General features: G+C 54.8%; 1 protein-coding gene across 6 annotated transcripts in view; it reads right to left on the bottom strand.

Annotated features, from left to right (window-relative positions):
• RGS3 (regulator of G protein signaling 3) overlaps nucleotides 1–25,833 on the bottom strand; it is a 76,012-nt gene that overhangs the window by 13,777 nt on the left and 36,402 nt on the right. For all 6 annotated transcript variants that reach the window (XM_061377972.1, XM_061377975.1, XM_061377974.1 and 3 more), the window contains 2 exons: nucleotides 19,661–19,701; nucleotides 8,539–8,661 (listed from right to left, as the gene is read on the bottom strand). In XM_061377972.1, coding sequence (XP_061233956.1) covers nucleotides 8,539–8,661; nucleotides 19,661–19,701 — 164 coding nt within the window. The remainder of the gene's footprint in view (nucleotides 1–8,538; nucleotides 8,662–19,660; nucleotides 19,702–25,833) is intronic.

A 25,833-nucleotide genomic window follows, 5' to 3' on the forward strand; every position in this document is an offset into this window, starting at 1 on the left:
CAAGCAGCTCCACTCCTGCCCTCCTCAAGCCATGGTGGAACAGAGCAGCTTTGTACTCGTTCCCTGCTTCATTACTGAATCCATGAATAATTGATCCAGAGCAATTAGTGTAAGAGCAAAAGCAAGTACAGGTGTAGAAACCCAACCAGCGGGAACATTCACACCACCCAAAATCCCTGGCCATGAAGTGTCTCAGAGCCCTGGAAGGAGGAATCCTCCTCCATGGGAGGAAACGATCCCGTGGCAGCAGCCTGCACTAATCCCATTTCCTATTACTGTCATCCCCAATTGATAGCTCTGCAAAGGGTGCCTGAGCTGGGCATCGCCCAGCCCTGCCGCTGCAGTGCTGCTCTCTGTGCCTCTGCTCCCTGCAACACAGCCCTGACCAGGAGCCAGGGCTTAACCCAGGGCATGAGCCTTGCCCCTGGCAGAGCCAGAGCCTCCCCAAGCCACGTACCTTGGCTGAGCAGCTGAGGTAACGCAGTCCCAGCTCCATACCCCAACCTGTCCCCTGCCCAGTGCCCTCCATCCCCTGCACACAGCTCTGATTTCAGTGGTAAAGGCTGAATTTGCTGGTGTTCCCCAGAGAAGTACTCAAAAGGCTGGAAAAGCCCCTGGAGCACAAAGCCCATGTTGTGAGAACCCTGTGGTGCTGCTCCCCCAGCAAGAGCCAGCTGATGTATACGGCACAGGGAACCTCAGGAAGTCCCCATCACTACATGCCCCTTCACTCCCTCAGATGCTGCCCATCATGAGCCCTTCAAGCTCAAATGAAGCCAGGCAGGAGCCACAGGTTCCCTAGAAGACAGCAGGGACCAGCCCAGCGCATGGGGACCGGCGCAGGGAGCAGAGCAGACACTTTTGATCCAAAAGGACATCCCCGTTGTGCTGCTTCCTCAGCCTGTGCCCAGATCCTGCCCAGCAACGGGTACAGCCCCGGGCTGCAACCTCTGAAAGCAAAACCAAGCCTGGGCTCTGGGTGCATCCTGGCTGCAGGGGCCAAGGAGCAGCATCCCCCTTTGGCACGTGTGGCCGCAGTGCTTGGCTCTGCTGCACTTATTGGTGTCTATGTAAGCAGCAGCTGAAGCTGCTCCAGCCTCCCCTCACCCTGGCTCCCTTGTGCCCACTGTGCTATTCCCAGCTGTGCTCCAAGCCCTGAGGTGCTGTTACCTGTTGGTGAAAGCAGACGATCGCTGGGCCTCAAGGAAGAGCTGAGCATCACCCTGAGACTGACACATTCACCTGTGCCGCTCCCCCTCACCTGCCCTGTCCTCCCCTGAGTGACACCATGCTGCAGGCTGGTTCTGATGCTTCCTCCTGACGAAACTGCTGCAGGTTCACAGCTGGGCTTTTTCCCCAAACTACTTTCTAAGGAACAAGCAATAGAGGTGGGAGATGCTCTGCAGTGGGAGATGCTCTGCAGTGTAATCCCCTTGCTGCTCCTGCCACTCCATCAGGAAGGTGCTTGTTAGAGGGCAGGATGCCAAGCCTCACAAAGGGCCAGAGAATCCCATGGGACAGGATGGAGTCATGTCTCCCAGTCACACACAGCCCTGGGTATCACCACCCAGCATTTCAAACACACTCTTTTGCTTTACAAAGATATTGGGGTTTGAGTAACTTTTGCAAGGAGTTGCTTGAACTTGCCTCCAGAGCCTGCCCAAGCACTGTAGAAGGGGAGAGCATCAGCAGCTATCTGGAACAGGAGTCACTTGGGCACAGGAAGGCTCCAGTGGAGCAGAGAGTGCCAGCCCTGCCTGGCACAGGCAGTGTCCCCCTTCACAGGCAGCACAGCACCACTTCCAGTGCCTTCAGTGACAGCAGCACTGACTTAAACCGGTGCTTTGAGTCTGAGCCTGGGCTTTGACCAGCCCTGATCCCAACACTCGCTCTTACCAGCTCTGCCAGGGCTCCATGAGGAACAAACCTCCAGGGTTTAACAACACCTCTGCCCACTATGGAAGTGTCAGCAGCTGCTCCAGCCACCACTAGAGAACCATGCCTGGAGGGCTGTGGGAAGGGTCACTCGTGCCACTGGACGTGGCCAGAACATCACATCACACAGCACCAGAGAAACAGGAGCTGGTGTTTGCCTGAGGGCAGAGCTCTGCTTTTCTCATGGCTCTGGATGCAGCTGAGCACATGAATGGATAGAGCTGGAGCGTGGCTCTCGGCTGCTCCATCTGCTCCACCATCCCTCCTGCTCGCTCCCAGCACACAGGGACCTCAGAGCCCCTGAGCTGTCCTGGGCTGGCAGCCTCAGCACCTCCATGCCACCAACACCGGCACCAAGAGCCTGATGGAGCCTGGGCTTGGTCCTGAAGGAGATGCCACAAGGCCCAACCCCACATCCCATCCATCCCCAGTGAGCAGTCAGGAGAACCCTCACCTGCCCAGGCTTTGTGTGCCCCTGTGCTTAGGGCTGGAAGCCAACTGATGTGCAGGAAGGGAATGACGAGGTGAAAGATGAGCCCCAGGACCCCTCAACACTCACCCAGGCTCACCTGCACTGAAGGGAATTGAGTCATGCTACTGCATAAAGAGGGTCCTTAGATTCATACAGGGACATTTGAGACATGCTTTGAAACCTCATAGGGAGCTGTAAAATTTCCCCACAGCCTTCAATGCCCTGGTTGCATCTGGGGCTTGTTCCATGAAAGAGGGCTTGAAGGTCAGCAAGAATATGGTTCAGGATGGGTCAAACCAGGGCAGCTCAGACTGCATCTACTTCCTTCTTATTTACAGCCTGATTCACATCTACTGCTCTCTCTTCAGCTCCTCCCTCAGCTGAATTAACATCAACACATTGTCCTTCCCCTGGCCCGTGGGGTGCTGAGGGTGACATCTACATGCCACTATGCATTGAGATCACCAACATGGATTCAAGGGTCCCATTCGTTCCAATGGAATGGAGACCCCTGGCAGGGACCCTTTCCTCCAGACACTCAAGTGGAGAGAGCTGAGCTGGAGCCTGATTCACAAGGGACAGCACGTCCCATCCCACCGCCTCCCGAACCCACAGCCTTTGGCTGCCCCCAGTAGCACATTTCCCAGCCCAGGGTGAGAGCAGGGCTCTGCTCACTGTCATGGAATCATTTGCTTTACTTTTGTACCCTGGCTCCCAAGTTCTGGCAGCTGATGCTGGAACCCTTCCTTATTGGGGCAGAATAAACCTCAGTGTTGTCTCCCCATTTGAGCACACTGACAGCAGCATAAGGTGCGTGTGGCCGGGGCCAGGCTGGCCCCTCCGATGCGGGTGGGATGTGCTTAGCCCTGCCCAGCTTCCCACACTGAGATCAGGGAAGAAAAGCAGGCACTGATGAAGCTCCAGGTTTCCTGCACCCGTGGCTGTGCCCTGCCCCATCTGCTCCACAGTGGCTGGTGAGCAGGGACCTCTGGAGCAGAGCTGCCATGGATGGGCCAGCAGGTTCCCAGCCCAAAAGGGAAGGACTTTGGGCCAAAAACAAAGTAAGAAGGTGCAAGTTCATAGAATCCCAGACTGGTTTGGGTTGGAAGGGACTTTAAAGCTCAACCAGTGCCAATCCCTTGCCACGGGCAGGGGCCCCTTCCACTGGAGCAGCTTGCTCCAAGCCCCTGTGTCCAACCTGGCCTTGAACACTGCCAGGGATGGGGCAGCCACAGCTTCTCTGGGCACCCTGTGCCAGCGCCTCAGCACCCTCACAGGGAAGAGTTGCTCCCTCTCTTCCCCATCAAACATCCAAACACACTCTGATAACTGCTGCTGGGTGAAGCACCCAGAGAGAGATGGATTCACCCCCCTTGTCCCCAACCTTGTCACAAGCACCTGGTCCCCAAGTGTTTATCACAGCCACCCCAGTGCCAGGAGCCCCTCGGCTGTGCCAGCTCAAGTGTGCACATGGCCACCCCCCGAAGGCAGGTCTGGGAGGTGACCCAGTGTTAAAAGAACGGGTGGTGCTGAGGACAGTGAGGTGCTGGGGAACAGGGAGTGCAGAAGGACTTGGGTGCATACCAGGGGCAGCCAGGTATGGGACAGGAGAGGGGTCACCCACATTCAACCTTCCCCATGCTGCCGGCTCCTGGGAGAGCACCCAGGGGAGCAGGGCCACCCCTGCACCCCAGCCCAGCGCCGAGCCCTCCCCGCACCACCGGCCCTGGTTTCAATCATCCCTCGATTACACACTGTTTGCTTTTGTTGACAGCACATTTACTTGCACTTGTCAAGCACGCTGTAAATAGTGACAGAAACAGCCCTGCCCTTCCTGAGCACGGGAACAGCCAGGAAGGGGCCGGACGGTCCCTCCCGGCCGCGCACCCACCGGCGGCTCATTCCCAGCACCGGAGCCAGCGCTGCCAGGAAGGGCCGGGAGCAGGATCGGTCCACGCCTGCTCGCACCATCAGCAGCCATGGGAGAGACACTGGCCACCGGGCTTTGGAAAGTGCTGAGGATCCACCAGCTCCCTCGGGAGACAAGGGGAGCACCCATCCTGGACTGCCACGGCCCAGAGTCCGCACCACCGAGTGTCCGGAATTAGTTAGTTTAAGGATAATCTACATCTTTCAGCTACAGCCAGGCAGCATCTCGGAGGTAATCTCAGGTCACGGAGGCAGAAGGAAGAGTAATCAGCCGTTCTGAGTGTGGAAGACACAAAGAAACAAGCAGTGAGAATCACAGCTCGTGGCAGGTTGGTTATAAACAGGGTGCTGTGCACTAATCTCCCTGGCAGCCCAAGCAGCTGGAGCAGCTCCAGCTCCGGGAGCCCTGTCCTTGCCCCTGCTCTGCTGTTTGCCATCTCTTCAACCGTGCTAATGCAGGTCCACATGGGGCTGGGGCTGGGCCAGGAACAGGACCAGTGCAGAGATGCAGGGTTATTGAAAGCCCCGTGCTCTGTACAGATGGGCATGACTGGGCCCAAGGCGGCAGCCTCACTAACTCAGTTAAGTCATAATTATAATCACATTGCCACTGCTGTGGTTCCTCAGCAGCCCAGCCCAGCCCCAGGCTCCACACTTCCCTGCTTGGGGATGCTTGTCACCAAGCTGGGTCACCCTGCAGATGGGTTCAACAGCTCCTTGCTCAGCACAGCCAAGAGGCAGGGAGCTGCCTCCAGTGAGGTCCGGACCCCAGGATGGGAGCGGGGAAGGCTCTGCAGAGGGAGAAAAGCCCCACAGAACAAGTCCTGTGACCTGCGGCAGCTGGCAGGATGGGTGCAGCATGCCACGAGTTCAGCCAAGTCTTACAGTGGCAGCAGAGAAGCCACTGGAGCCCATGTCTCCACCATGAACCACACCAACAGCCACGGTTCCCCCTGGAGCTCCTCTTGAAGTGCCTCTGGCAGGAAAAGCCCGTTGGGAGCATGGGATACATCACAGCTGTAACCCTCATGGCTTTCTCTTCCCTCATCTCCAGAAGTGGATGCTACATGCACCGTATGCTTGTGTCTCCCAGAAACCAGCAGCTTTGCTCTAAACCCACCTGCTCTGAAAGCAGGAGGCAGAGCGGGCTCCACACAGGCTGCATCCCTCAGGCTTGACACCATCCTCTCAGAGACATTCCCAGAGGCAGTGACAGCTCTGCAGAGCCATGTCCCTGGGCCAGAAGGACCTTCCCTTAGTGGTGCCCTACCCGGGCACAGCTCAGGGAGGGGTTAAAAAACAAGAGGTGCCATCCCAAAGCCCAAAATCCATCTGATTTCTCCCAGCCCCAAGAAGCTGGCACCATGCGACTTTTCCTCCATCAGTTCATCCAGTTCAGCCCCTCCTCTCCAGATGCACCCGTTCTGCTGGGGATGCTGTGCCGCAGTACAACTGTCTGTTCAGGAAGGGAAGAAGCTCTTCCCTGTGAGGGTGCTGAGGCGCTGGCACAGGGTGCCCAGAGAAGCTGTGGCTGCCCCATCCCTGGCAGTGTTCAAGGCCAGGTTGGACACAGGGGCTTGGAGCAAGCTGCTATAGTGGAAGGGGTCCCTGCCTGTGGCAGGGGTTGGAGCTGGAGGAGCTTTGAGGTCCCTTCCAAATACAAACCACTCCGGGGTTCTGTGGTTGATGGACAGCACTAACAGCAGGGTTAACTTGTTGAAGGAGAGATGTTCCCAGCTCTCCCACTGCTGAGGAGCTCTCTCTGCCCAGACAATGTCCCTTTCTCCAGCACTCAGCTGGCACATGGCACATCTCTGCCTGGCACTGAGGCTGCACCAGCCCTTTGCTCCCATTGCATGGCAGAGCCCCAGACCCAGGAGCTGCCTCTGGCCAAGCTGGAGCAGTTTTGAGGGCTTTGCAAATGAGATTCCCGCCTGGAGCAGAAATCAGCCGTGCCAAGGCTGATACTTCCAGCCTAATGTGCCTGTTCACAGGACACAGACACTGTTCTGTTTCCTTAAATAGCCCTGGCATCGAATGACTTGTAAGCGACAAGCGATGCTAATGGATCACTTCTCCCTTGCAAGACGTGACTGACTTTCCCAACTCCTGCACACTGGCATCCCTGGAGACTCTGCCCCAACAAACCAGCTGTGGAGCAGCCTGGTCACAGCAGCTCCAACTGCAGCTCACCCGTGCTGGGCTCCTGCCCACAGCCTGTCCCCAGCACAGGCACCCATCCTGCCCTGGCCCCAGCACCCCACTGAGTACCTTGCCTGCTCCTAGGGCACTGCAGACTCTCACAGGGCTGCTCTTTCTTCCCCACACTGGTTTGCTTTCAAACTGCATCCTGAGCAGTTTACACCTTGCTGGGATGGGAAATGGGGATATGAACTCAATTATGTGCCTGGTTAAGCCTCTCTTACTCCTTTTCTCCCTCCAGGCCCCAGTGGGATTTCCATCAGCTTTGGCAAGCCAAGACGAAACCCCCTTGTCACAACCTTGGAGGGCCCACGCTGGCTCTCTGCTGCACCCAGGGGTCACCCTCTTGGCTACTGAGGCACTGAAAAGCCTTAGAAAGGTTTGTGTTTAGTATCTGGTCACCCGTGCAGCAGCCTGGCTCCCTCCAGAACGTAGGGAGCAGATGCTCTCGGACCTTTGCTCTGAGCCACAGGGCCTGTACATCTACCAGAAAGCCAAAGTCCCAGCCGCTGCCATGAAGTCTGGAGCAGGGAGGGCAAACAGCATCCAAAAACCCGAAGTCCCCACGGATGTGTCATGACAGAGAGCTGCCAAGATCCCCCCTTTTGGGATCTACTGGGTTTGAGTATGTCCCTGCACAGCATCAGCCCAGAGCACCCCCCAGCCCGTGGCTGGATCTCACCCAGCCCAGCCCAGAGCCAAGCCAAGCCCCCAGCAGCATTCCCATCGCATGCATCCCCCATGGAGCTGCCAGGGACCCCCTGCCTGGGCACTGTGTGGTGTCAGCCAGACACATGGCAGGAAAACAACGGACAGACGTGTTGTCACCTCAGTGAGTTAGCTGCCGGGGTATTTGCATTGCTGAGGTATGGCTGGTAACTGTTTATCAGGCTCTGTATGTTGTTGCTATTTCAGTACATCTGAAACGTGCAGGAAAAGGAATCCGGAGGCGCTGTCTCCTGCGGAGATGTTTGCACTGACCCGGTTTGGGAGCTGCGGAGCAAAAGCCACATCATTGCCCCTGGTGGCACCGCTCCTGCTCCTGCTTTGAGAGCAAGTCCCTGCCCTTGAGCCAGCCAGGACCATGCACCGAGGCTGTATCCACACAGCAACATGGGGCAGGAGCTGCTCCAGCAGCACGCAGCAGCCAAGGGGAGGTATCTGGGTGGTTTTACCCCCAAGCTCCCCATCTGCTTCACTGAAAGCTCTTTAAACACTCAGCACAGTGGGTTTCTCCTTTCCACCCACCAAGGGTCCAAACCCAGTCCCCAGGGGACAGGATGACTCCAGCAGGTTGCTGCTGTCTCAGACAACTCCATGGTGGCAGCACCAGCCCCAAAGCCAGGCAGATGGAGAGGTGTTAACTACAGTGCTTCAAACCCCCTCCACACGCACATCTCTTGCCGATGCTGCTGAGACAGAGCTCTGGGGCCAGGCTGGAGCCCTTCAGTGTGGGAAAAGTGCTGGTGCTGCCTTGCTGGTATGAAAAGCAGCACTCATCAAATGACTTTTCTGTGCTCTGAGGCCATCTGTGGGGTCCAGATCAAACGCTTGAGCCCATCTGAGTGTGCAAAGCGCCAAATCTCTGCACCACGACTCCCATGCCCTTGGCTTTTAATCAGGACCCAGAGACCCTGGCCTGAGCCTCTCCCTCTGCATTCAGCTGTGCCCTAGAGCCAAGCTCTCTGGGAAGGCCATAGACTGGGTTGCACGGTCTCAGCTGTCCAAATACAGATGCTGGGAGGTGTCAGAAGCCGCCTGCTCACTGGAGCCTTCCTCTACTCAGGTCAGTGGATGCAAAAGCAGTAACTGCTTCCCAAACAGGGCAGGAAGCTGCAGACACAGCAGTGCCTGACCACAATCTCCCTTCTCTCCTAGCAGAAAACCAACCTCCAGAGCAGCTCTCCTGGTAGGAGCATCCCTGGAGCAAAGACCCTACCACGAACAGAGCCCTGTGATGCTCTGAGCAGTGTTCTCAAGCTCCCGCATGGATCACTTACCTTGCTCTCCGTAGGAGCTGATGCCGGATGTTGCTGCTTGGTGATGTTCTCAGCCAGACACCAGCAGATCCTCTTCTTCTGCTCCTGGGAGTAAGCTTCCAAACTTAATAAGCACTCCGACTTCTGACGTAAAGGAAACACAGGCAGAGAGAAGGTCATTAGCTGTGTGTCTCAGACCCTGGCTTCGTTTGCAAACTACTCGCTTCCAACACACTGTAGCAGATGAGTGTGAGTACAACAGGAGAGCTCACACCAGTGCCCTGTGCTCTGGGAACAAGAAAGGAAAATAGATGGGAAATCAACTTCAGTGTCATCTCCTCTGGAGAGGGGGTGAGGCTGCTGCGGTGCAGAGCAGAGCGGGGAGGCACGGGCAGAGCACCAGCAGTTCTGCAGCCTGTGCATGGCGGTGGAAGCGCGTCTATTAAAGCTAATTTACAGGGTGGAAATTGCTCTGTGCTGAATGCAAACATTAGCGAGGCGCCGCAGCGAGAGCTGATGGACACGAGTGCCTCTGAGCTGGGTGCGGCTTGGGAGGAAGCAGAACTCTGGGGAATCACAGAATCCCAGCCTGGTTTGTATTGGAAGGGACCGTAAAGCTCCTCCAGCTCCAACCCCTGCCACGGGCAGGGACCCCTTCCACTGGAGCAGCTTGCTCCAAGCCCCTGTGTCCAACCTGGCCTTGAGCACTGCCAGGGATGGGGCAGCCACAGCTTCTCTGGGCACCCTGTGCCAGCGCCTCAGCACCCTCACAGGGAAGAGCTTCTGCCTAAGAGCTCAGCTCAGTCTCCCCTCGGGCAGGTTCAAGCCATTCCCCTTGGCCTGTCCCTACAGGCCCTTGTCCCAAGCCCCTCTCCAGGTTTCTTGCTTGGACATCGACCACCTTTTCTTTAAGCCAAATCCCACCCATTTAAGAAACCTTCTGACCAAGTTCTCTTGGTAAATGTCTCTAAGCTGTTAAAGAGCTCATCTCAAATGAGGCATTAGTAACATTTGCTGCCCACTGGGATTTTTCAGGTTTCACTCTAAAAGGGGTCCACAAATGCCCCTGGTTGGATCTTCCCTTCTGAGGCCAGATATGAAAAGAAAAAAATAAAGGAAAAAAAAGGCAGGATTTTAGGACAGATTTGGCGGAGAAAAAAACAGAGTCTCCCACTACAGGGCATGAAAAACACTTTTCATTTCCTCCTAGGATTTCCTTCCAGAAGGGCAGGTCTCCAGTAGCTTGTTTTTCCCAGAAAGGCCAAAGAGAACTAAGGAACTCACAGCTTTGTGACTCCGGAGACACAACACAACCAAAGGGGAAATGCTCCTTAGTCACACCATTTAAACCACTGTTTTCACTGGATGCTAATTCATTCACTTTTAATCCAAAATCCCTGCTAAAGCGGGAAATAAACCAACCTCCCACGTCACCTCTGGCAAAAGAGATCTCCAGCTCAGCCCTTTGCCCCTCCAAGGAGACTTCCAGGAAAGATTTAACCTTTCCGATGTCTGACACCACCACATCTATTCCTACAGCAGGAACAGGCTTAAACACAGAAAATGCATGCTCAGGCTTCCTAAGCACTATCAAATGGAAGAGGGGTTTGTGATTCAGGGACACAAGGTGGTGGGGCTCCGCCTTGCCCTGAAGATCCCGAGTTGCAGTGATGCTCTGAGCATCCCCCAGAGCCTCACAGTGCTCTTTCTCTCAGTCTCTCCCAGTCCCAAACAGTAGATCACCACTGTGGTACCCCTCATTCTAGAGAGGTACCCAATCATTCCGGTCTTTGGAGAAGAAGATGGGTACCAATCTAATGGACTGGAGATCCAGGCTGGCATCTCCCCACCCTGTACTTGGGATCAGAAATTAATGACAGCAAGGACTCAACAGAGCCTAAAAGACATCACTTCAGCTACAAGGAGTCCAGTGCCCACACTGATGCTGTAACCACTGCACACTCCATCCCTACTGAGCTTCTGCAATTCCCCCAGCATGAAACTTAAAGCAATTCCAAGGACATCTCACATCCCTCTCCTCGTGATGGATGCACATCACCTACCCCTGCTCTGCAGCCCCTCACTGATTTGATTACAGTCCCCATCTCTTCGATTCAATTTAGCATAAAGCGATGCTCAGCCCGCACTGGCTGCTGAGAGCAAAGTGCCCCTCTCCCTCCTGCTCAGCCTCAGTGAGCTGGAGAGGCTTCCCAGCCCCAGCTGCCTGGGAATATTAAAGCCAGGAGAGGAGATTTTCCTCTGGTCCATGGAGATGCTGCGAGGGCTGGAGCAGCTCTGCCCTGGAGCCAGGCTGAGAGAGCTGGGCTGGGGCAGCCTGGAGAAGAGAAGGCTCCTGAAGGGGAGACCTTAAAGCAGCTCCAGTGCCTAAAGGGGCTGCAGGAAAGCTGGAGAGGGGCTTGGGACAAGGGCCTGTAGGGACAGGCCAAGGGGAATGGCTTGAACCTGCCAGAGGGGAGACTGAGATGAGCTCTTAGGCAGAAGCTCTTCCCTGTGAGGGTGCTGAGGCGCTGGCACAGGGTGCCCAGAGAAGCTGTGGCTGCCCCATCCCTGGCAGTGTTCAAGGCCAGGTTGGACACAGGGGCTTGGAGCAAGCTGCTCCAGTGGAAGGGGTCCCTGCCCGTGGCCAGGGGTTGGAGCTGGAGGAGCTTTAAGGTCCCTTCCAACACAAACCATTCTATATGATTCTATGGCTCCCAAGGGAAGAGCTCTGTTTCTCCCTCTTCCATCAACCTGCTTCCCCCAGTAATATTCACCTGTGCTGGTGAAAGAGGCAGCCCCAACCCACATGAGCTGAGCACCTGCAGCTGATCTAAAGCACAAGCTCCTGCAAAGTGCTTTGGGATGCAGCCAGAGAGATGACAGACACGTGAAGGACTGATGGGGACAGGGGACAAAGCTCTACAGGTGGCACAGTGTCCCTGAAGCCCAGCCCCGGCTGTGGACCGAGCTGCCCAGCTCAGTGCTCCTGTGCACAGGAGAGGCTGGAGCAGGGAATTGGGCTGACAGGGCTCTGGGAACCAGGCTCCCCGCTATTGTTTTCATTCAGGGAGGCTGCTGCTGTGCCTGCCAATATTTACACAGAGAAAACAGGGTTTAATCTCCCCGTGCTGGGAAAGGAGGATGCAGATGGTGTGAAGGGGGAGTTTGCGACCAGATAAAGCCAGCAAGTGAAGTGGCTGCCAGTTGCTTTCTGCCTGCCTTCACCCAGCCTCTGGGACAAACATGTTATTGCAGGTGGTGTGTGCCCAAACACATGGGAGCTCAGGGAGCCCACGGCAGCACCAGACCCCGCGCCAGTGCTGCCCTTGGGAGAGCAGGAGGAAAACACGGGTGTGTACCACAGAGGACCCAGAGGAGCCAACACAAGCCCCAGATGGGCCCTGCTACAGCCAGGAAAAGGTTCCTTCTGCTCCATGGGTAAAGCTCACCCCTGTGGGTGCTCCCCCAGCTGAGACCCAGCTCCACTGCACCCAGGGAAAGGAGAAGCAAGGGGTCTGTCCAAGCAGAGCTCCTGGCTACCCCAGCAGACACCAACCAAAGAGGGACTGTAGGCTCTGTAGCCCACAGAGCAGCTGAGGGGCAGCCAGAGAACAGCAGCACATCACAGGAGGGACACCCAGACCCTACACACCAAGACCCCACGCTGCAGATGTGCCCCTTTGACAGGGCCCAGCACAACAGCATCACGTACATAAGTGTGGCTGTACATGACACTACACTAAGATAACACAACAGCAACGAGGCAGACTCAGCCTGACACCTCTCAGTGACCAGCCTGGCCAGGGGCTGCTCTCATCCCACCACCACCTCCCTCACTGTGCCAGCAGACACGCTCCCAGGGGTGGTCAGGTCCTTGGGTGTGTGCTCCAACCCCACAGACCAGGAGGATGCACTTCTCCTTTCCCCAGGCTCCTCTCCTCTGCAGGGTTTATGCTTCAGCTCAGCTCCTCTCTGCCCAGCCCCTGGCCTCAAGCACTCAGAGCATTGGTCCTCAGCCAAACCCCACAGAGATCCCAGAGGGGAAGTACCTCGGAAACGGGCTCCAGACTACAATAGCTTTAAATCTCAGAGCAAACCTTCCACCGGCAAAACTGCAGCCCTGGGAATATCCTGTGCACAAAACATGGGCAGCAGATGCCTGGTATTTCATAACTCAGCACCAGGCCTGATGAGAAAGCTCAGTTTGAGCTGTGCAGGGGTGTGAAGGGGACCACGTCTCCTCCTGTGGGTTCTGGACTGCTGGGCTCACTGGTGCTGCCCAGAGAACAAACACTGGCAATAAATAGGGGCCCTACTGAAAGCTGGGATGACTGAAAGGTGTCAGGATCTCCTTGGTGCTTCAGCAGATAAAGTGCACGGAGGGGCTGCTTGCAGGGCACAGCAATCTCTCCAGAGATGTGTGGCTCATTGCTGTGTGCCTTGTTTTCAAGACAGGGAGGCTCTATAGGTGAAAGCAAAGGATAGATGTGCCCATCCGTCCTTGTGACACCAAGGGCTAGCTCTTAGGAAATGGGTTTTGATTGTCCTACAGACACACATGGGTGCCTTGAGAGGCACTAAGATGGCAAAGTGGACCTGCTACTTCATGGTGCAGAGCCAACCAGTGTCTCCAGCTCACCCCAGGCTGGTCAGACCCTGTTGCACTCAGATGCTGCTGCTAAGGAGAGAGTAAATGAAGGAGTGATGCCATGGGAACACAGCATCATGGAACAGCTTGGAGGATGCTCAGCCTCCAGGAGGAAAAGCCAGCCTGAAGAACCTTGTCCACCCACTTTGGAGCGGCCAGAAAGGACACAGGGCATGGACTTCACAGACCAGGGCTTTGTCCTTAAGTGGATCATCAGATAATAGCCTTCACAGGAAACTCCAGCCTTGAGACCATGCAGGCAGGGAGCTCCCAGTGCAAACACTACTGGCAAACAGAGAGCAGGTCCACGGCCCTCCCATTCTGCAAACTCAGGCAAGAGGGCTAAGGGCTGAGCAGTCCCAGTGACAATAACACCAAGCTTCCCACTGCAAACACAGCCCCAGGGCCATCCATCCTTCTTCCCCCATCTCAGCACCAAAGAGAGCAAGCTCCGGCCCATGCAGCCACATGTTAATGACAGCAAAGACACCACATCAGCTCTGGGAAATGTGACCAGAGTTAAGGCTGGGGAAAAAAATTAGGAACTCCTGCTCCAAAAAGCCCATTTTATGCTCATCTCAAAACTCAGATTTGGGTTGAAGTGTTTAAAGATTCCCAAACCAGGGAAGCAGAGTGCCCCTGGTTAGCTGTTTCTTCAGCTGGGACACAAATGTTTCCTGGTCTCCCAGCACTTCCAGCCCTGCCTGCAGTGCCCGCTCCACCCCAGCCAGAGGATGTCACCTCACTGCAGTACAAGCCCATCTGACAAATAACAATCCCCAAATCTGACAAGCATCATCTCTTTTCCTACTATGAATTAAAGGAAATTGAGATGCAACTTCAACAGAGCTCACAGTTCGCTCCACAGACAAGCACCCATCTCTTTTACCTTCTTCCATCCCATGCACAGCACCCTATGCCAGCCAACACTCAACTTTCTCTCATCAGGAACGTAACTCCCACCCTGGCATCTGGGTGACTGTCACAGCACCAAATCCAGGGTTTTCTGTTCCAGTGAGGCTGAGGGACTGCTAAATCACTGCTCTGTCTTGTCAAGGGGCTGTGGTTAAACCCCTCCTGCAGGGAGGTGCGGGAGGGCTCACAGTGCCCTTTGGCCAGTGCTGCTCTGGGGTCAGTGCTGGGCACAGCTCCACGTCTCATTCACAGCCTCGATGTTTCCTAAGCTCATGGCTCTAACCTGACCTTTCTGCCATTGCTTTCTGTGGGTATTTTCTTGCATTTAAGCACTAAAAGTATAGAGGGACCATTTGAAAAGGAAGGATCAAGTCACCGCGCAGGCTGCTCAGGCCTCACCAAGAAGATGACTAACTGGGATGGGGTGGAAACCACAAGAGCAGAGACCAACCTGGGGCACCAGATCCTCCTTAATGCTGGGAAATGGGAAAAGGGGAACAACTTCCTTTGCTTTGGCCTTTGCCAAAACCATCACATTTTGGTCAAAAGCAAATTCAATACAAAATGCAGGTCTTTGGGCTATCGCCTTGGGGTTAGAGAACACAGGAATTGGAAAGTTGACTGAATCCCAAACTTCTCATTACTGATGCCATTCTCCCAATGCAGGAGCTCATGGCTGCTGATCATCCTTTCCCCAGGAGCCTTTCTCAGTCCCTTCTGACCCTCATGGACCTGTGTGTACAGTTGTGTTCTCCTTGTGATCACATGAAAACACATCATCAGCTTACATCCAACTTAACCAACCCTCAATCACTGACCTGTTCTTATCTTCCCCACAGTTCAAGTTCAGGTCAGATGCGCACTTTAGCAAGCATGATTTGCTGTTCCCTACCATGCCAATGCTTACTGCCTGCAGGTAAGCAAGAACCAGGCTTCCCAAGCCCTCCCTGGCAGAGCAATCCTCATGGAAGATGATAATGGCATTACAGACCAGGGTTTAAGGTTCCTTCCGACACAAACCAGCCTGTGATTCCAAGATTTCCCCAACACGTGTCTAGAGGATCTCCCATGCAGAGTTAGGATGTGCATCTCCAAGGCAAAACAAGGTCAGCCACGGATTCACAGCATCACTGGGCTCGGCTATGTAAGTGTGCTCATCACAGCAGGCCAAGAAGTTGCTACTGGAAAGATTTTCTGTCGGAGCAGCTTCCCAAGAGGAACTCTGTGTCTGCAGATGAAAACTTCCAGAGGAAAAGATCCATTTGCTCATGCTTTTCAGATGAAAAACTACTGAGCTGTTTGATTTTAATTCAATTCAGCCTGAATATGTTGGGTTTGAATCAAAACCTTCCAACAATGCAATAAAACACTGATCTGCAGTTTCCTATCAGTGGGATATTTCCGGAGCAGGGAAGTGTGTGAAGGCTGCCCTGGGTCACATTCACATCTCTGCACTGGCTCCCTGTGGGGCTACTGATTCCCACCACAGCTGATGCTTTCTCTGACAGGTTCTACACATGTCATGACAGGAGGTGTCCATGTCCTGCAGGGAATGGAATTTGGGCAGGAGGGAAATGAAGCCCAACAAACACACTCCAAAGGGGAAATGGAGCCCAACAAACACACTCCAAAGGGGAAATGGAGCCCAACAAACACACTCCAAATTCTATAGGATGCAGACACATGGGTCCACACTGAACCAGCCCCGAGCTTCCACAGGCAGAATCAGTTCAACTGACTTTGAGCTGTTGCATTTAGATTTAACACACTAAAATGAAACACACACTGGACCAGGTTTACATGCACTGAGAGTACTTCTTCACATACCAATTGGCAGGTAGAAAAATGAGACAAGCTTCCAGGTATACACAGCATTCCTCAGATCAAAAGGTACCACTTTCCCTCCCAAACCCTGGCTTGCTTATGTGCTGGGGCTATTGCAGCTACCCCATGACCACACAAGGAGCAAAAGCCCCAAGAGCAGACAGCTCAGGGGAGAACCTTCCTCTCTTCCTGCATTCTTTCCACCACCAGCCTATATTTATCCCTTCCAGGAGGCCACGTGTCCCACCAGGATCAGGGCCACCCGCACTCAGGACCTCCAAGCACTGCAACTCACACCCTGGGGAGCTGTAAAACAAACCCCCCTCTGCTGTAACCCACACCGGGCTGTAAAGATCACTGTAAAGAACAGGATGCACAGGACCTAGGCTCTGTAGAGTGATTTACTGACACGTGATGAGGCAGGATGAGCAGCAGTGGCTGGTTTATGGCACTCCAGTTTCCCCTGAGAGCTGGGATTTTCATGTTTAAAATCAATGAAGCATCTTGCAGATATTGAAACGTACTTCTCTTTTGGGTCATGCCAGATCTGAATGCAAAAACACAGCCTTATGGGTTAGGACTTTATCACAGACCTTCCAGATGAGAAGGAGCAGGAGGGAACAGCTCGAGGCCTCAGCAAAGAGCTCTTCCTGCAGCAAACACAAAATCAGCCCAGCCCCATGTGCTCCCTTTCAACTCTCAGCAGCACCAAACACATTACAGCTCATTGCAGATGATTTGTGGGTTAGAAACAGCAGCATGAGAGTGTCCAGCAACCTCCAGGCCCTGTCACAGCAGCGCAATGGATGTGTCTGCCCAGATCACAGTGACAGAAGAGTTCAGTGATGAGCACCAGCCCCCCCAAACCCATCACATCCACCCTGGAGAGGGCCAGCCGGCAGAGCTGAGCCAGGGAAAGGCTCCTGGCAGGGTAAAGCACTGCTGGCAAGCCCAGGGATGGAGCAGTGGCTGCAAAGAGCCTCTGTAAAGAGCAGATGAAGAGGGAGAGAGACTCTCAGGGTGCCATGGGACCAAAATGCGGTGTCCACACAAGCATCATCCCCTCCTGCATTCTTACACAAAGCTTTCCAGTTGCCACAGGCAGTGGCAAGAGTGGCAGTGGGACAGCCACATCTACCAGCAGTGAGTGATGCTTCACTGGACCCAAATTCCAGCTTTCATTTGACAGCAGTCCATGCCTTGAACCTACCCCACTGCAAAAACAACCTGAACACCACAAACTGATGCTCCCACCAGCCCCTGCAACCCCCCTGTGTGCAGCCAGCCTGCAGGAATGCGCTTGAGGGGGACCATGTTCTCCCTCCCACCAAGACTTAAAACCTCCTGGTGACACCCCACACAAACAACCCTGTAACTAAAGCTTTGCTCCTGACAACTAAATATAAAGAAGAAAAGAGATGACCTGAAGGTGATTCTCTTCTTAGCTTCCCTGCAGGAAAAGGATGCTCAGATGCTCACAGGCTGGCTCTCACAGCAGCATCCCATCAGTTAAGAAGTCTCTGTTTGCCTGAGGACAGTTCATTGGGCCACACAACCTACACACAGCACAAGTGTGAGGTTTCTGCTCTCATACTTCACCAGCCCTGTCCTTGCAGCACTGCAGGTCACTGTTCCCAGAAGAGCAGCCATGGGGAAGTCAGGAGGGCACCGTCCTGCCCTGGGTCATTGCTGACTCGAAGGCACATCCCTCCTGCACCTCAGCTTCCCCTTTGGGCCAGAATTACCCGTTGCTGGAGAGTCTGATGAGACCCACAGCTAGAACTGCTCCACTGACCCCTGAAGCATGAAGACTGGCCTTTCTACCTGTGCTATCTCCCTTCCTTGCAGCAAAGACCCAGCCAAACCACGACACTGAAGAATTACCTCCTCACACCAGCCTGATCTCAGTGCAGACCAGCAGCCTCAGAGCACCCCCGTGGGGTCTGGGAGGGAATGGGTGGTACAGGGGATGCCCTGCACAGCAAGGTGCTGTCTTTGAGCCAGAGGATGCCCCAGTGTCACCTGAAAGCCCTGGGCTAGTGCAGGGTGTGAGCAGCCACTCCAGGGTATGGGCATGCAGCAAACCTGCTGGTCACTGCAGGTCAGGGAACTCCTGCTCCTCTTGCAACCTGCTCCAAAATACCTCCAGGAGGAACTGGAGAATCCCATGACAGTGGTCTGTCCTCTGGAAGAACATGCATGTAGGAAAGCAAATGTTTCACATTTTATATACAACTACAACACTCCAACTGCAACAGAGGTCACTGATAGAGAATCACAGGATCCCAGCCTGGTTTGTGCTGGAAGGGACCCTAAAGCTCCTCCAGCTCCAGCCCCTGCCACAGGCAGGGACCCCTTCCACTGGAGCAGCTTGCTCCAAGCCCCTGTGTCCAACCTGGCCTTGAACACTGCCAGGGATGGGGCAGCCACAGCTTCTCTGGGCACCCTGTGCCAGCGCCTCAGCACCCTCACAGGGAAGAGCTTCTGCCTAAGAGCTCAGCTCAGTCTCCCTGTTTTCATCTTAAAGCCATTCTCTGATCTCAATGACTAGAGCAATCAGAACCATTTAAGCCCCTCAAAAGCTTATGCACTTCATTAAGTCTTAACAAAGACAAGTTTTCACCTCTCAGGATCTCATGAAACATCAATCTCTCTTTCAGTCACCTACTTAAGGGGCTAAACGCACTGAATTACATGTCAGGCTCTGAATGCATCTTTCCAAATGCATGAGAAAGTGCCAGGCGCCTCATATCCCACTGTTGGGATGTCACTGAGGAACACCCATGACAGCCCTTCTGAGTCACAGCACAGGATTAGGGTATGGAGACATCAACACACCTGATGTTCCATAGGGACACACACTGAGCAAACCCCTTAGGAGGCAGCTCCTGCCCGACTGCCCCAGGAAGAAACAGAGGAGACAAGGAAGGAACAGGAGGAAAATATAAGAGATGGTTACACAGCAAGTCATGGCCTGGCCCAGGTCCCAGCCACTCAAGGTGAACAACTTTCATCCTGGACATTTTCACCCAGCTTTCACAATAGCTTGTTCTTGCACAGTGCTGCTGAGCAAAGCCTGCCCTTCCTCCTCTGTGCCCTGGGGATCTTCCCCACACCCACGTTTCCACCTCTGGAAATACAAAGCCTTGAAAGCAGGAACACAGTAAAGTCACTTGAAAAGGACAAAAAGCCCCAGCATCCAACGATCAGATGGGTCCAGTCACTAGGAGCCAATTTTGCAGTCGCCTTGGCTGCTTCACAGCACAAATGTAACTGTGCCAGTGTCTGAGCGATTCCAAACCTGTTTAGAGCATTTAGCCATGTACCAGCCACACATGACTTTAGAGCTATCATTATACCTCCTTTAGACTGAGCTTCCTTATTTTATTTGAGGGCTTCACACCCGGGTGCTTGAAGACAAGAAAAGCAAGATGCCTAAAAGATAAAGACAAAACAGTTGGCAAGGAAATGTGCCCCCAGGTAAAAGAATCCCAGGGGAAGACAAAGTGAGATGCTGCACACAGGGACAAGGGAAAAGCAAACCTGTCTCAGTGCTGCCCAAGCCTCCCGAAGCACAGATTCCTCTCAGCAGCTTCTCACTAAGACATTGTGGCTGCAGCCATTTCCAGACCTCTGGCATATCAAGGAAGTAAAAACCAGTCTGCCCAGTGCTCCTGCCCCAGCAGAAAGCGTCAGAGTTGTTGGTCCGTGTTCAGCTCCCACTAGAAAGTTCAATTGGACAACAGCAGCACTCACCTCTGCAAGGTAAAGGATGCAGAATTTCCGGTCTTCTGAACCTATAAAGAAGGAAAAACCAGGATGAGAACTCAGCTACAAGCACATTTCTGCAAGCAGAGCCACAGGCAGAGGAGCTGGCTAGGAGACAGCCTTTAATGAATATTTATTGTTGTCACCCCGCAGTACCAGGCTGTGATGTGAAGTGATGTATGCTGCATCTGCAGGGCCATGCGCCGGGCAGGCTGCGTCGCATGGTGTTTGCATGGACTCACTGTGCTGTCATGGATTCTCCTCTGGGATTGTCCTTTGGGTTAAAGGTTTGTTTCATTCAGAGGCCACGTCCAGGCTCTTCTGCCCTCCTGCCATGGTACATGCAGCCTGATTCCTCACCAGGGCTGTGGAGGCCCCACAGTGCACATGGAGCCATCCTGGGCACCACCGGGTCTCATCCCTCTGTGCATGCTTTGCTCCCAGGAACACCGACCAGAGCAGCTCCTGTTCCTACATCCTTGCTCATTCCCAGCTTCCAGCCCTTGGTAAGGCTGGTGGCAGCTCTGACCAGTGCTGTCTGGCCCAGCCTCCACCAGTGCCAGTGGCTGGGGTCAGCACCTCTCCAAGGAGACGGAGCCAAATTCCAGGGCAATGGGAAGTAGCTGATGTGAGGCAGAGCCCATCCTGCTCCATTGGGCTGAGGGCAAACTCCCCAAGCTCCCACCAGCATGGAGCTCAGAAGACCTGGCCAAGAGAACAAGAGACTTGCACTTCCCCAGCCTTGGGAAAGGAGATGGTGTTGGAGGCAATGTGGTGACCAGCACTGCAATCCACATCTCACTGGACCATGGAGAAGCCCAGTATGGCTCCTCATCTTGCTGCCAGCTATCCCAGGGGATGTATCATGCCCCAGGTGCTCCACCAGGCGGGTTTCTGCAGGCCTGGCCTTCCCTGCACCCAACAAGAAGGCATTCCTGAAGATTTGCCCTGGATTTGATCCCTGTTGGCAAGATGTGAGTGTTCCCTGCACCAAGAGAAGCCAGCTCCTGGCATACATCAGCCACACAGGCTGCCACAGGACAGGGTCACCCCAGCTCTGAAGCAGGACATCCCATCTCCTTCAGCCTGCTCTCTCCTTCTCACCACCGTGCCCTGCACCAGCTTTGCTCTTGGTAGCTGGGCTGCAGCTTTCATCACCCTTTTAATGACATGATCTGTACCATGAGGTCAGACCCGCAGCCTGGGCACGCTGTACATCCCATTCAGAGTAGTGTCAGCACAAGCTCTGCTTCATTTCAACAGCCTGGGCTGCACTAATGATGGGAACGGGCTCTGTGCAGGGCTGGAAATACCCTGCTCCCCAGAGGAAAGCAATTCTGCTGCAGGCAGCAGCCCAAGTGTCAAGATAAGAGCTGTGACCCACTGAGGGACTCACTGATGCCTCTTGAGTCACCCCATGGACAATGTGAAGCCCATGAGGTTGTGAATGCTCCATCTCTGGCAGTGTTCAAGGGCAGGTTGGATGAAGCCTTGGGTGAGATGGTTTAGTGTGAGGTGTCCCTGCCCGTAGCAGGGGGGTTGGAACTTGATGATCTTAAGGTCCTTTCCAACCCTAACTATTCTATGATTCTATTCTATGATTCTATGAAGAAGTGCAATGGCCTGGAGCCGTTTGCTGGGTGTCTCTTCCAGCTGGGATCATAGACCTGCCTCTGCCAGCTTCACTTCCAATGCACATTGCAGGATATGGGCTGGACACCACCATGGGGACAGCAGGACACTGCCAGAGGGGCTGCTGGAGCCAGCACCACCCAGAGAGCTCCTATGGACCCTGTGGATGAGGAGCCCCTGTGCGTTTGAATGAGCTTCTCTCCACTTCACCCTGGGCAGTGTGAGGGTCAGGGAAGCAGCCTGGCTCCACAGCTGCCAGCCCAGGGCCCAGCACTGCCCCTCAAAGCTTCACTTCCAGAAGGGGAATGATGCTGAACCGGGCTGGCTGGGAGCCGTGTCTCCCCGCTGCACCACAGGAAAACCCTTCACTGCTCTCCAACAGCAATGTCTAAGCTCTCCCAGCACCCACTTCCATAAATCCCAGCAGCACCATCAGGGAGCATTTTCCTTGCAAAGCCAAAGCCCCTGATGGGAGCTCCTCACCCACTGCTTCTCCCCTAGCGGGACAGTTTGGAGGCAGGACCTGAGCCTGCTGCTGGCACATCACAAATCCACCATCCCCTTCTGCAGCTCCTGTTTCCCAAGTGGTCACCGGCACAAAACCCACCCATCTCCTCCACCAGGGTCCCTGCATCTCCCTGCAACACGACCAAAGCTCATCAGGCTGCCCTGCAAAGCAAACTGCAGAACAACACGTCCCTTTCCAACATGAGCCACTTCCCCTCAGGAGCTTTAAGCAGGCTGATGTGAGGAACAAGTCACCTCCTAGAGACAAGCACCCTCAGAAATAAAGGTGATGCTGGAGTGCAACAGCCTGGGAATGACCCTGCTTCCCTTGGGCCTCTTTATTCCTTCTGCAGTAACAAGTGATCCCAACAAAGCCCCAAACCATCAGAAGTCAGCTCCTTTTCAAATTCCTCTCCATTGAGCTTTCAATCAAGCATTAGCAAGCTCCACAGCCAGCAGCTCCTATCCCCTGTCCCTCCAGCACTCACTGCTACGTGTGGCCAAGCAGCCCAGTGCCTATAGGACACAAAGCAGGGAGCCAGCCTAGGCTATAGAACTGCTTGAATCCCATTTTCTACCAGGAATTGCCTTTAGAGAGACAATAAATGGGAGGTAAGAGACTGGCCCCAGGCCAGCAGCTGGGCTCGAGCCAGCGCCCATCCCCAGCGAGGGCAGAGCTGGGAAGGGCAGATCCAAGCCCAGATTGCAGCACAAACCAGGACTTCTTCCATGAGGGTTTTCCCAGTGTCTGGAGGGTGAGGCTGGAGCAATGGGGGCTGCTGTGCCCTGTGCTCTGCTCATCTCCTGCACCCCAGATCACAGAGGCCACCAAAGACAAGGGGATGCGGCAGCTCAGGCTCATGTGGGGCTGCATTCCCTATGGAATCCACACCTTTCTGACAGCTGAACAGCACTGAGTCACTGATTCCACGCAGATTCAGTGGAAAGCTGAAGGAAACAAGCAAGAGAAGAAACCAAACTCACTTGAGGATATTTCAGCTCCTTCCTGCTGTGTTGTGGCAGGAACTGGCTTGTGTTAACTGGAGCCGTCCCTGCCTCAGGGCTCAGCTGCTGCGAGTGCTCGGCACGGACAAGAGGCAGTGTGAGTTGTGTGGGGACACGTCCCCCTCTGCAGCTCAGCCTCGTCCCACGCTGACGTGTGGGGCAGGACTCACCCAGCACAGTAGCAGCCTTCAGCGCCGCCCCACACCTCCTGGGCAACCCCAGGAACACACCCACTGGCTGCAGGGTTTGGGTGGTCTGTGCCAGGAACTGGGTCAAAAACATGGGAAAAGAGGGAAGATGGTCCTGGCTCCTTTCCACAGCTCTGGTGTGGCCCAGGGGACCGTGGCAATGTCCACAGAAAAGGCAGGACCCCTCCTGACCACCCCATATCTGCTCCACAAAGATGGGTCTCAGGGAGGGTGCCGCAGGGCCCTGGGTACATCAGGAGAGAGGAGGGTTCTTCCGCACACCCAAACCTGGCTACCAAGAGGGGACAAGCTTGTCACCCCCTGTGGCACACAGCCCTGGGGAGGTGCGGCGGGGTTCAAGCCCTGGGTGCTATCATGGAATCATGGAATGGTTCAAGCTGGAAGAGAAAGAGACCTTAAAGCTCCTCCAGCTCCAACCCCTGCCACAGGCAGGGACCCCTTCCACTGGAGCAGCTTGCTCCAAGCCCCTGTGTCCAACCTGGCCTTGAGCACTGCCAGGGATGGGGCAGCCACAGCTTCTCTGGGCACCCTGTGCCAGCGCCTCAGCACCCTCACAGGGAAGAGCTTCTGCCTAAGAGCTCAGCTCAGTCTCCCCTCGGGCAGGTTCAAGCCATTCCCCTTGGCCTGTCCCTACAGGCCCTTGGTCAAAGCTCCTCTCCAGATTTCTTTCTTTCCAGCATCACTGGGCAGCAGGGAGAAGCTTTGGCAGGACAGAAGTCAGACTCACAAATCACACTCTTTGCCTCTATCTTGGAGCTGTTTGCTGCAGGATACTGCAGGGTGGGATGTCAAGGACAGCAAAGCAGCCCATGAGAAGCCTTTGTTTGCAGGATCCCGGCTCAGAGTCCTGAGGTTCCTCATTCCAGCTGCAGAATAGGAGCACTCTTCCCTATCCCAAAGGCGAGCGCACCCACCCGGGGTGGGGGCAGGATCCCAGCAATGGGGTGACCTTCACGTGGAAATTCCCACAGTATCTGGTGAGGAAGCCAGCCCTGTCACACTGGAAACATTGGCTGGTGTGGTGCTCATCAGCCCTGCTCGGCTTCTAAAGCAGGAAGACAGCACATTGTGCAGCAGATCACACTGATCTGCTTTCGCACAGTGCAGCGAGCAGCAGCAACAGGAAACATCACAATGGCCTGTAGTGCACCGGAGATGTCCCGATTGTTGTACTCAGCAATACGCCTGTTCCTATTCTTGTGCCATTCAGTCCTTTAGGAGACCAACAGAAAAGCCCTGCCAGAAGGGATGGACACCTTTTCGCTCGTTCCACCCGCCTTTGAAGCAGCCCTGCCCAAAGCAGGAGGGTGAGCTGCCTCAAAACCGACTGTGCTGGATTCCTGGTGCACGGGGGGGTGGTTCAGTGCTGGAGAGACAAGCACCCCCTTCAGGGAGGCTTGTTAAAGCTCTTCCAGATGTGATCCAGCCCAGTTATTATGGCAACAAGGAAGTAAGTGGCAGAAAAGCACTCACGAAATCCACCTGCTGTGCCTGAGGTTAGGAGGCACGTTCCTGTGCCGAGCTGGGAACAGATCTGGGTGCACAGGGCCAGGACCTGAAGCACCAGGGAAGCTGATTCCTTCAAGGAGGTGAAGAAGAGCAGGGTTATTCCTGAGGCTTGGAGAGCAGCCGGGCAGCACACCCGTGCACCAGGAGCAGACACTGCCCAACGGCTGAGCACTCCAACCAGGAACAGGTCTGTTTGGCTGTTTCATAGAAATAAGCAGCACCACGAACAAACCCCACAAACCCCAGGGAAGCTTCAGGGACTTTTCTAAATGGCTCGTGCCGTGGTGCCCCATCGCTCTCGCTGTGTTTCTGCCCCCACCAAAGAGGTCTGTGAACGAATCTGGAAGCAGGAATTATGGAAATGGGAAATAACAACTGAGAGGCAGCCTGTGGTGCCCTGCTCCACACTGCAGACCACCAGCACTGAGGCTGAAAACAACGTGGCACACATGGAAAACACAGCCCATCCACAGCGTCACAGCAAGGGGCAAATCCAGGCAGAAAATGATCCCTTTGGAGAAGCAGCCCGGATCTAGATGAATCCCTTTTGGCGAGGGCCATGGGACTACATAAAGACATCAGCCCCACACTGACACAGTCAGGGGACTGCCCACAAAACAAACTCATACCCAAAAGTGACTGCACCAAAGAAGGAGCAAGGTGGGACTGGCCTTGGGGCCAAGTGGTTCCACAGTAGCAAACAGAATGTGGTAAAGCAGTTCATTTGTTCTCCTTTTGACCCTGAGCAGCTGAAGGCCATCTTTTGTACAGCCTCATTGCAACTTGAGATAACTGATTTCGGATCAGCCCCTGCCACAGAAACCCTCTCTGAGCCCTCAGCTTGATGGGAAAGCATAGCCAACAGAAGAAGGGCATGGTCCACAGCCTGCCACCAAGGCCAGGGTTTGCTCAAGGTTTGCTCTTTCCTCCTGCATGGGGGAGGATGCTGGTGCATGGGGGAGGATGCTGGTGCAGGGGGAAACTGTGGGTGGTTGAAGGGAGAAGTAGCAGAGGAAAGGTCAGCAGGGCTCAGCCAGGCTCCCCGAGAGACAACCTCTGAACTCCCTTGAGGGTAACCTCAGACTTCCCCTTCTCCACCTCGGCAAGCCCCAGCTGCAGGCAGGGTAACATCAGCCAGGGAACAGCCCAGCCCAGCCAGAGCCTGGGGAATGCCAGCCCCAAGCCCCCAAGAGATGCACCACAAAGCCCTGGAAAGCAAGGGGTGATACCCATGTGCCCCGAGGTGTCCCAGGAGATGGAGCTCCTGGGGACTGCGTTAATGCAGGGACAGGGAGGGTG

This window comes from Neopsephotus bourkii, unplaced genomic scaffold (genome assembly GCF_033783945.1).
Source record: "Neopsephotus bourkii isolate Nb327-2 ecotype Australia unplaced genomic scaffold, CSIRO-AGI_Nbou_v1 NB_1761, whole genome shotgun sequence".
NCBI lineage: Eukaryota > Metazoa > Chordata > Aves > Psittaciformes > Psittacidae > Neopsephotus > Neopsephotus bourkii.